The sequence below is a fragment of the Cricetulus griseus genome, assembly GCF_003668045.3.
Source record: "Cricetulus griseus strain 17A/GY chromosome 1 unlocalized genomic scaffold, alternate assembly CriGri-PICRH-1.0 chr1_0, whole genome shotgun sequence".
NCBI lineage: Eukaryota > Metazoa > Chordata > Mammalia > Rodentia > Cricetidae > Cricetulus > Cricetulus griseus.
The window spans coordinates 260867020-260878033 of NW_023276806.1; the positions used below are offsets into that span (position 1 = coordinate 260867020).

Below are 11014 nucleotides of genomic sequence, written 5' to 3' on the forward strand. Positions count from 1 at the left end.
TGCTGACCCCCCAGGCCTACAGCAGAGAAGCCCGTGAAGGTCAGAGCCCTGTCTACCCCCACCTTGATCCTGCTCCAATCCACTGATCAGGGTTTTCTGTGTGAGCCACGTCTAGGTCCATTCCCTCAATAGATGGAAGCAGTTTCCTGTCTGAGGGTATGGAGGTCAGGGGTTGTATTTTGGCTTTGTGGGCCTGTTGGCCACATGGGGGTGGTGATTTCCTTGGGTAAGGATCTCCCTATGGGCCTGGGACTTTTCAGGCAGCATTAGGGACTAGGTAAATTGCCAGGGCTTCCCCTTGGCTGCCTTAGTCCCAATTTAAAGGGCAGTGGGTCTGGCTGAACTAATGAGGCCAAGACAAGGACAAGCACTGACATACAAATGGCTGCTGGTCCTCATGCTGCTCTTTCCCATATCTTGGGCCCTGAGAGACAGAACTGGGAAGCCATCCTCCTGTAGAGGGCAGATGGCAATGCAGCAGGGCCACCTTCACTCTTGGTGCCCAGGTTACTGGGGACAGACAGCAGCAGTGGCTTATTACCCAGAGCTGACCTGTCTTGTCCCTGCGCTCTGCTCAGTCACAAAAAGGGTGTTTCTAAGCATGGGGGTCAACTGTTTTAGGGCTTTCTGGATCTCGAGACCCCTGAATAAGTCTTAGGGTGATCAGGGAACCCCAAAGCATGACTGCTGACAGGGTTACCCACTGCACCAGCCCTCCGCAGCAGTGCTTGGTGGCAGGGTACACAGTGTTCCTGAGTCACCATCGTGTCACACTGGTCCACGTAGGGGGGCTCACCACCTCACATGAGGAAGGATGGCAAAGCGACACTTGTCACTCTTCTCCCAGGAGCATAAGTGTGAGACACGGAAACATCTAAGCCATTGTCCCAGCAGCCATCAGAGTCCCCACCATCCTGTGGCCTCACATCGTGATGTCATCTAGTCTGATGACATGAACTGGGTGCTTCCACCTATGGGGGTGTCTGATCGGGGCACTTGGGGACAGGGCAGAGCAGACCATCCCTGACCTCTGTGAAGACTAGCCGGGGTCAGGGTCAATGGAGCATGCTACATCAATGGCTTGGGTCACACAGGTGGGCCCTTTCAAACCCTGCTGGCTTGCCCAGCCCGGGAAGGGGCAGCATTTATAAAAGCTTCATCTTCCCCAAGGCTAGGTGCAATGGCCGTCTACTCTCCATAGCGGCTGCTGTGCGCAGCTTTGCACTTCAGAGGATTGACGTTTCTCCCTAATGGGTGTTCTCATTTTGCATTTGAGTGAAGGCTCAAGTACAGAGTAACAGTGAACCTTCAGGAGCATAAGTGGGAGACCAGGCCTGGCCACAGAACTCGGTTGCTCTTCACAGACTTCAACAACTGTGGAAAACTATAGTATGCCTGTGATGTCATGTTGCTCTGTTCAGGAGTACCGCATGAATACAGGGGCTGCTGGGCAAGCGCTGAGATGCCAAAGGCCAGCCCCATGGGTCACTGCAAGGCTGCTGTGTCCTCCATCTCCCAGGCAACATTCCAGCTGCTTCCACCTGGCAGGAGTCCCAAGAAGCCAGTGTCCTCAAGGCTGCTGGGAGAGGAATCCAGGAGTGATAGGTGTCACATTACAGGTCCCAGGAGGGTTTGTGTCTTGAGCGGGCTCCAGAGGATCGGAACCAATGGAATGTATATATACTGTAGAAGTGGATTCTCCAGGCTGGTTTACACAAATGGACTGGGTAGCTCAATAATGGCCAATTGCATGCGGAAGAGGCTGGGAACCTGGTAGCTGCTAAATTTGTGTGTGCGTGTCTCAGCAATCTCAATCTGCTGCTTAGTGTCTGGATTTTGGATTCTGATGTCAGTAGAGGATGGTGACACCAAGAAGGGCTGGCAGGCAGCATTGCCTTTTTAACTGGAATGTTTTATATCTGGGCTGCCACCCTGGAGAGCCTTCCCTCACTAATCCTTCTTGGAAATGGCCTCTGGACCATCATAAGGCCTCTCACTACTTCTCCGGCTCCCCAGCTTATAGGTTGAGGAGTCCCTGCTGGCTGACACATGGGGGACGCATGCACTTGTTCCAGAGACACCATGTATACCCACAACTGTTTAGTGTGTTCTCCCTCCATTCATGGCAGCTCAAGGTCTGGGGACAACCAACAGCAGGCTGTAGTTGGACACCTGAAGATTAGAGTAGCACCCATCAGACCCCTGTTCAGTCTGGGTGTCTGCCAAACAGGGGGGTGGGGTGGGTCTTTGCAACGGAGAGGCCTCAACAAGAGATCCAAACACAGGACCCGAGTGGCTCATTTCGGTCACTGCCAGGTGGGGTCAGGTCATTGTCCTATGCCCTGGTTCTATTAGCATAGGACTTAGCTCTCAGTTTGGAACTGCTAGATTCAACGTTTATCTGCTCAGCTGCATGGCCACTTCGGGTCCTGGTGACGGCAATGGCTTTAGGTGACACTCAGGATACAGAGCAGCCACCTCTTTCCTGAGCTCCACCTATCTAGGAGGTGACACTTCCGGCCTCAGCTCTCCCTGCTGTGAGTTGGATGGGAGGGTACCCCACCTTGTGATGCCAATTGCTGTTTTGCTCAAGGGGCTACACCTGGAAGATTCAGAGCAGGGGGCTGAAGGTCATCTTGCTCAACTCCAAGTAAGGCTACAGGCTGTGCTGTGGCTTGTCCCCAGTCTGGGCGGAGAAGGCTGGAGGTGGGGATTAGGGATTGAGGTCTTATCACAACTGGCACAATTTGCCCATCCCTGAGATGTGCATGAGTGTGCCACAGGAATGAAAGCCAGGATGTTACAGGCAGGTGGTGTGGTCCACAGGGCACCTATTAACATTTCCAGATTCTTATGTCCCAGAACAAGAAATTGGACCAGGGACACGGGTAATGATGGAGACAGTTTATTAAGAGAGAAAGTCCTCCCAAGATTGGAAATGGATCAGAGGAGGAGAAGGCCAAGGGCCCAGTGGCCCCTGAACCTTCAGCATTAAGATCCTTACAGGTCACCTACAGAGCCAGCTACTGTATGCAGCAGGCTTCTTGGGCCATGTCAACCATGGTGGCAGCGGTGGCTCCAGGCTTTTTGTTCATTGTTTTACATATGCTAAGCTCCATTCCTTTTTTTTTTTTTTTTTTTTTTTTTTTGGTTTTTTGAGACAGGGTTTCTCTGTGTAGCTTTGGAGCCTATCCTGGCACTCGCTCTGGAGACCAGACTGGCCTCGAACTCACAGAGATCCACCTGCCTCTGCCTCCCGAGTGCTGGGATTAAAGGTGTGCGTTACCAACGCCTGGCGCTCCATTCCTTTCTTAGCTCTATTCTCTTGTGGCAGGTGTAAGCCCACCCCAAGGCACCCCTGGATTGGTGGGTAAGTTGCAGGCCCTACCCCAATTGTTCTAACAAAGATAGCTTTATTGATGGCATCTGACACCTCAGGATGCTGAACAACTCTAGTTACCTAGGGTGACATCCCTGTCCTGGAGAAGAAATAAAAAGGACAGTGTCCTGTCCATCCTTGCCCTGAGAAGAATTCATTCTCCTAGGCTACGGTGTTTGACACCTGGGACATGGTGCCTTGTAAGATATCATTCCGGGCACACCCTGAGGATAAGCTTGATACAGGGACACGAGGGCTCCCCCTAGCGGCTGAGAAGCAGCATGGACCTTGAGGTCAGGGCCCTGCCTGTCACTGAGATGCTGGCTTCTGGCCCAAACAAAGTGCTTTATTGGAGGGTATGGCTTGTACAATCCTCCCTTGAAGAAGGGTCAGGCAGTGCCCAGATACTCAAGGCCTCAGCTGGTCAGTCTCAGGGACCATGCATGTGGGCAGCGCCTCTGCCAGCCCTAGGCACAAGAGAGGGGTCTGGTCAGCTGTCAGCCACTGCTCCTGCACTGGTCTGGTGCTGGGAACCCAGAGGGAGGCTTTCCAGGTGGAGCTGTTTCCACAGGATATAACAGGGTACTAGGCATATAAGTCACTCCATATCCTCCTGGGGTTCCAGCCTGTGCAGCGCCTGTAGCTGGCTGCCCACAGTCTGCTGAACAGTCTCTAGCCCCTCTGTGTCCAGCTCCCGCAGCAGCAGCAAGATGGCAGTCAGGATGTTCTGGGGACAGAGAAGATGACATAGAGCCTGGCTGGTGGCATCCTTTATAGGGTGGACAGTGGGGCCTTCCAAAGCAGCAACTTGGGGAGTTTGTGGCACAGACACTGGTGCACTACTTTCCTACCCGGTTCCAGCCAGCCTTGGGTCTGTGCCCTACCTTCAGATGGAGAAACTGAGCAGAGAGGCTGAGGGCCTAGGACAGCTCAGTGTGGTACCCTCTCATACAAAGTGGTGAGAAGGAGTGTTTCCAGCCAAAGACAAGAAGACCTCGTGCATGGCTGAGGGGGAGCACCTGTGGCTCGTTGGGAATAACAAGCCAGAAGTGAGTAACTTCTGACCCATGATCTCTGCAGCCCACTAAGGCAAACCGCTTAATCTACAGATGCCAGCCCCAGGGCAGCCCGCCGGAAGGTAGGCCTTTCTCTGTGGGTGGGTGTGCCTATTCTAGTTGCAGGCCAGAGGACACCTGGTAGGTACCAGTAGACAAATGCCTCTGGCAACTCTCTGTGGAGCAACCAAGGACCTGGAGAGGGAAGGGAGCCTGTGGGTAAAGACCTGCTCTTGGAATTGAGTTTGACACAGGGGCCACAGTGGAGGAATCCTAAGGGGACAGTGACCTCGAGGGTGGGGCTCCAGCATGCTGTAGTGGGAAGCAGAACTGAGCCTCATGTACCCCCCTCTTCCTATGAACCTAGATCTGGCCCCGTGTTATTGTCACCCCTTGGAGCCTGCCTTCTGCTGTCTGGATAGAGGGGCAGGGGCCACTCACCCTATTCTTGTGACTCCTCACAGTCTTCCTTTGTGAGAAGGAAGGAGATTGGTCTCCAGCAGTCTGGCCCTGGACTCTGCTGGTAAGAGGGAGGCAGAGAGAGTGTGATGGTTAGAGGGCTGTGGGCACCACCATCGACCTGTCAAATCCCACCAAGTCACACTGGCGAGTGGTCCCAGCTCAGAGCAGGAGACAGAAGGCAGGCACCCTCAATCTAGGCACTTTATAATGGCACAGGAGCTCAGTGTGCAGAATGGGGGCCCAGAGCTACTGGGAACAACTTCTCTGTGCCCAAGGCTCCCCTCCTGCAATGCCTTCTACCTAGGGCCTCAGGGAAGGCACTGCCACAGAAATGACCCTGGAGGGGTCAGAGCAGAAGAGTGGCCCATGGTCACTCCCACAGTGTTCATCTCTAATGCCATCCACAGATGGGAGATAGGAGGCTGCATCCATCATATAGAACTCAGCTGTGGCCCTGCTAAAGAAGCCACAGCCTTCCTAGGCCATTTCTGACCAAGTGCAGTCACAAGTGGCAGAATGCCCACACTCAAGGCCACCCGAGGAGCACGGCCGTCCATATGCTGCTTCTGCCTCTGCATTGCCCTTCCTTCCCGGCCACTGGCACTGTGTGCACCGGTCACCTGAGCTCACATCCCTCCCTGAAGGAGACAGGAAGCCTCCCTCTCATGGTCTGAGGATGCCCCTGGAACAGTGGGTCTTGCTCCCTGGCAGGCTCACTCTGTTTCCTCTGTGTAGCTCAGCAGGCCCTGGCTGGTCTCAGTTGTAGAGTTGATAGAGTTGAGGGTGTAGGAAGGCTTGGGACAGCCATTGCCTGCGTCCTTTCTGTCTGGGGCGGCAGTGATCTCATCTCCCTCCATCAGTGCACGGGTAAGCTCTTCCTCCGTCACAGCTTGTGGAGAAGGACAGAAAAGGTAAGGGTGTCAGAGGCCCGTGCTGCACAACTCCATGCAGTGCTGGCCTCCTCGGGGCTTCACTCCTGCTGCTGTGTGGATGGAGGCTGTCCCTAGGGGCAGTCAGTCCTGTCCCTTCTGATTTCCAATCCCAGAGTGTGTGTGTGACACTTGGCAGAAGAACAAGGGGTACTTGTGAACTTGAGGTCCAGCATGTTCTAAGAACCAAACCCCAAGTCCAGATAAATCTATGTGCTGCTGGGGTTGGGTCCAGGCCTTGCACATGACATGCTAGGAGGCTCTCTGCCATTTCTCCAGAAATAACCACATTTCCGTTCCCGAAGACACATTTTAGGAGGAACGGGCTTTTACAAACTCAACTTCACTTGCTCTTGTTTGTTAAGTGTCTGGGAGAAGACGATTGCATGTAACTGATGAGGATTAGAAACTGGCTGTCGAGAGCATAATGGCCTGGTATCAGTGAGCAGGACCCTCCACCATGACAGAGGGTCCTGTAGGCACAGCATCGATGGGCATGCTATGGGGGCAGTGGGGGTGTCCTCCATGTGGCTCCAGAGGCCTGGCTGCCATGCAGCCGAGCCCGCTACGTGCTGCCCAGTCACCACACTGCAAACCCTCATGGAGGGAGGCAACAGGAGGACAGACTGTTGAAACACCCAAGTCCAAGGTGGGTTTAACAGATGGGAGCCCTGTGGCTACGAAATGCTGCAATGGCATATCTGAAAGGGGACACTTACAGGACCTGCTCCTGATGACACTATGTGATGGGCATAAGCCCATTCCTCAAGCTGGGAGTTGCAGAAGACAGGGAGGACGGGTGCTTGGAAGTCCCTCAATGGGGACCACCTCAGTTGCCAGTGGGCGGACGTGCCAGCCCCTTCCTACCTTGGTTGTCTAGCTTCTGCAGGTGGGGTAGGTTGCGCAGCACAGTCATGCGGTAAAGGTGCGGGCTGGTGCCGCAGCACGGGTTCTCGGCCAACCATAGCACCCTGAGGTGTGGTAGGTCCTTTAGGTAGAACAGTTCGTCCAGGCTGGGGATACGGTTCCTCCTCAGGTACAGCTCACTCAGGCGTCGGCAGCCACGTACAGGTTCCAGGGTGGAGACACTGTTGACACTGTGGGACCAGCACACTGTTAGAGACCCATACAGTCTGGACCTTCATGGGCCAGGGGCCTCCACCTGTGGGTCTGCCTCAGCCATGAGTATACCAGCAAAAGGTCTTGGCCTTCGAAATGGGTCAAAACCAAGTAAGTTGGGGTTGGGGTTGGGGAACAGGCAGCACTAGGAGGAGCCCCTTAAGTTGAGACACCATGTGGGCAGCTCCTTGGCCTGGGGCTCTGTATTCATATGGAGTCACTGAGGCAGATAGGGTGCTTCACCCACCTTTGTAGGTGACACTGAGTCCCCAAGGGACACACTTAGCTCTACAGCAGGCACTGGCTAAAACTCAGCAACAAAGCCCACAAGCTCTACGTCACACGTAAATCAGCTCTGACTCCCAGAATCCCAGGCTAAAGACAAACAAGATTTTAGGGTGATTTCCACCATCCTGTAGGAAAGGGAACACAACACAGGAAAGGAGAAACAGAGCATTCAGGAACCCCCAAAGTCCCTATCAACACACTAAATCTTTACACACTGTGTTCCACTCAACAATGGCCAAACATTCTACCTCCCAGAGCCAGGGCCTAGCCTGCTGTGCTAACCCCACCCATGCTCACTCCTGCAAGGCTGCTCTGGTATGTTAACATGCTCTGGGAAAGGACACCAGCACCATGCTAACCTGTAGAATGCCCTCATGCCAGCACCTAGCAGGCTGCAGGGACCCTAAGTGTCAGCCCTATCCTGAGTCCTAGAATGGTCAGGGGGAGAATTTAGGGATGGAGGAGCAACTAGAAGTGATGGAGTCAGGAAGGTAGAAGAGATAGGGCACTGGGAGGTTCTTGGGGACAGATGTGGCCATGGGGAGGACTGGCCTGCATGGATTACTGCTCATTATTAGGAAACCTGACTGACCACAGCTACAAAAGCACAGATTATTTCCTGGGGTGGATATGACAGCAAGCAGAGTGGTGCCCTTAGGAGACCCAGGTAATTCCCTGAGAAAGCAGATATGAATTGTAGGAGAGCCATGCTCTTGTAGTCCCATTCCCCCACCCTTTTGTCTCCAGAAGCTGCCATCTTAGGCTGCTGGGAGTCTCCCGGTTTCCTATTTATCCTGAACCCAACAGGAAGGACATGTAGCTCCCCATAGCTTCCATACCCCAGGTCTACAGTGACACAGGAATCAAGTACCTGAGTGTGATCACTTCCAGGCTGGGCATCTCCCGACATATGGAAATCTAGGGAGGGAAGAACGGAGCTGGTGAGTTAGGACAGTCCCACAGTCACTTCTCAGGTCAGGGAAGACATCTGTCCTGGGTCCTATCATCTGCTCTAATGGGGCCAAGGGGTATAGCCTTGCACAACCAGAACATTCAGACGAATCAGTGCATGTTGGTCTCTGTGGCCCAGCCTGCCCTCAAAGTGTTCTTCACTGGGGTGGGTATTTCAGACAGTTCTAGGACATTCAATGCCCTCTAAAGACATCTGGCTGGGGATGCTGGTTTCAAAGATTGTGATACAGAACCTTTTCTCTAGCTGCTCCTGAGGCACAAAGAAAGGATAGACACCTTGCCTGCTAGTGGAGCTGGGCCCAAGTCAGAACAGCAGATACATTTTGGCTACAGCAGATCAGACCTGGGCCATGAGCTCCACAGACCCAGCTTGGTATTCTGTCTAGCCTCTGCCTGCCATTGGGGTGAGGGTAGGGGCTCATCCTGAAGCTGGGTCAACTGAGAGGAGGCCATGCAGAGAGCCTTGATGATGTCTGAGGAAAATCCGGACTCTTCCAAGAGCAGAGCTTTCACTTTGCCCTCTTCTGTGTAGGACCAGCAAATGACATGGCACTGGACTCATAACCATAGTTCTGTAACTTGTATCTATTCTTCTGGAGAAGAGGCATCTGGGAGATGATTGGATCAAGGCATAACTTACATCAGTGAGCTGGCTGCCCCTGGAGAAGAAAAAGACAGAAACACTTTAATCTTCTTGCGTGGAAATATCAAAAATCCCCAAGTGACAACTGACTGAACATCTAAAGTTTCTATGATCTGAATGGCACAGTGAGAAAGGCTGGCTACCCAAGTCACAGGGAAGGTATCACAAATGGTTAGGTGGATTTCTGACAACACTACATGCTTGGTGCATGGGGGTACTCTGTCTGCAGGGTGCACCATTTACTCCTCTCCGGCTCCCATAGAAGGAAGTTGTTTCCTCTCTCAGACATGAACAAAAGGGTCTTCATAAGAGGCCAAGTTCGAAGGCTGATCCTGCAACTTCTGAAGCAAACTTCACAGGCCTGCAATGAGGTTGTTGTTTCTGCCTGTGCAGAGGAAGCCGTGCCATGTGGCTCAACAAAGGAAGGCATTATTGAAAACTCAGGACAGAGGAACTGTGGTTCAACACCAGATGTGCCAGGGCAGAGAAAGGCTTTTAATTAACAAAGTCCACTCCTTCCAGTAGCGTGCTGACACCAGTAAGAGTGAGGGGCCGAACCTGTGCCCCTTCTTGGTGCTCTGGCCACAGTGTCCCAGGACCTGAGTCCCCAGAGAATTCTGTAGCTCTTTCACACCCCACTAATGCAAACTCCTCCATAAGCCTTACTCTTTCAGACTTAGTGTGACCCAGCCATGCACCTGTGAGTGCACTCATCCCATAACATCTAAGTTCCAGGCTGTCACTCAGTCCAGGTCACCCTCTCCAGCATCTAGTGACAAGGAATCACGACTCTACGACCTCAGTTCTCTCTCCCTGTAGACTCAGCACCTTTGTTTTCGGATACCAGACACAGTCACAGAGGGTTAGTGAAACCCCCTGGGCGAGATTAGAGGGAAATTCTAGCTGACAGGCGAGGGCGACTTCACTCCGAGGCACTGGCCCGGGGGTTGGCCTGCAACCGGGCTGGTTTGGGGGAGCAGGCGCCCTGGGGCGGGGTGGGGGAGATTCTGGCCAGCCTCACCAGCAGTTGAGCTTCCGCACGCTGTGCAGCTCCGAAGCTTTGGCTCGGGACAGGACCATTTTTCGCGTTAGCTTCATGGCGGCCGCGGGGCCGCGACCAAGGGGGCCGCCTTGCTGTACACTCGGCTAGTGGGAGAGGCCTTCGCTGCGGCGCGTCTCCAGGGGCGGGGCCCGAGTCTCCAGGGGCGGGGCCTGAGCTCCGATTGGCAGTCAGGAGAGAGGGCGGAACTGCGCGGACGCAATGGCACGGTCCGGCTTCCGGGACAAGAGGCTCCGCCCCGTCCCTTTGATGGGGGGGGCGCCGGTCTTGCGCATGCGCAAGGCTCTGCGGCCTCTGGACCTCCCGTCGCGAAGGAGGTTGGCCGTCTGCTAGAACCCCGGGCTGCAGGGGTGTGAGGTGGGCTGGCGGGGGCGAGAAAGGCGCGGGTGTGAGAGACTCGGGGCGCCCGCCAGGTCTCGGGGGCGTCGGGAAGGACGGAGCTGCCACCGTGAGAGCCGGGCCAAGCGGGAAGGATGGCGGGGTCCTCGTGGGGGATTCCCGTAGACACCCCTCCTGGACCGCTTGTTCCGCATCCTCATCCCTAGGAGGTCACCCTTGCGCCCAAACCGAGGATTTGAGTTACAGCTAACCTACCACCGGGCAGTGGCTCCTGCTTGTAGTTGCTTCACTCAGAGGCGGAGGCAGGAGGATTGCGGGGGCCAATTCCTGGTCATCCTGGGATACAGAGTGAGACCTTGTCTTAAAAGACAAAGCCAGGCAGAGGCCGGAGGACCTCTTGAGTTTGAGGCCAGCCTGATCTACAAATGTGAGTTTCAGGACAGCCAGGACCACAGAGAAACCCTGTCTGGGTACGCGGCCCCCGCCCCCGCCCCGCCCCCGCCCCCCGCCCCCGCCCCCGCCCCGCCCGCCCCCGCCCCCGCCGGGAGGAGGGGGCGGAGCTGGAGCTGGAGGAACCGTTCACAACATTAGTTGCTTTTTCAGGGAACTCGGGTTTCTTCCCGGCACCCGCCCGGCGGCTCACAACCTTCTGTAACTCTAGTTTCGGGAGATCCGGCGCCCTCTTATGGCCTCCGCGTACATCAGACAGCTCGATTGCAATGCACACATACGTGCGAGCACAACATTCACATGCAGAAAAAAAAAAAA

At 54.6% G+C, this 11014-nt stretch overlaps 1 protein-coding gene across 2 annotated transcripts; it reads right to left on the reverse strand.

The window, feature by feature from the left end:
• Window positions 1-2889: 2889 nt before the first annotated feature.
• Cfap410 (cilia and flagella associated protein 410) lies at window positions 2890-10702 on the reverse strand. 2 transcript variants are annotated; one of them, XM_027394338.2, is made up of 7 exons: window positions 9869-10702; window positions 8845-8863; window positions 8104-8150; window positions 6693-6922; window positions 5614-5785; window positions 4876-4951; window positions 2890-4106 (listed from the first exon to the last, which is right to left on the reverse strand). In XM_027394338.2, the coding sequence occupies exons 1-7, from the start codon at window positions 9943-9945 to the stop codon at window positions 3978-3980; spliced, it is 750 nt and encodes a 249-aa protein (XP_027250139.1). In that variant the 5' UTR covers window positions 9946-10702; the 3' UTR covers window positions 2890-3977. The 2 variants fall into 2 exon arrangements, with proteins under 2 accessions (XP_027250139.1, XP_027250138.1); XM_027394337.2 differs by having other exon boundaries at window positions 4876-4954.
• Window positions 10703-11014: the final 312 nt, after the last annotated feature.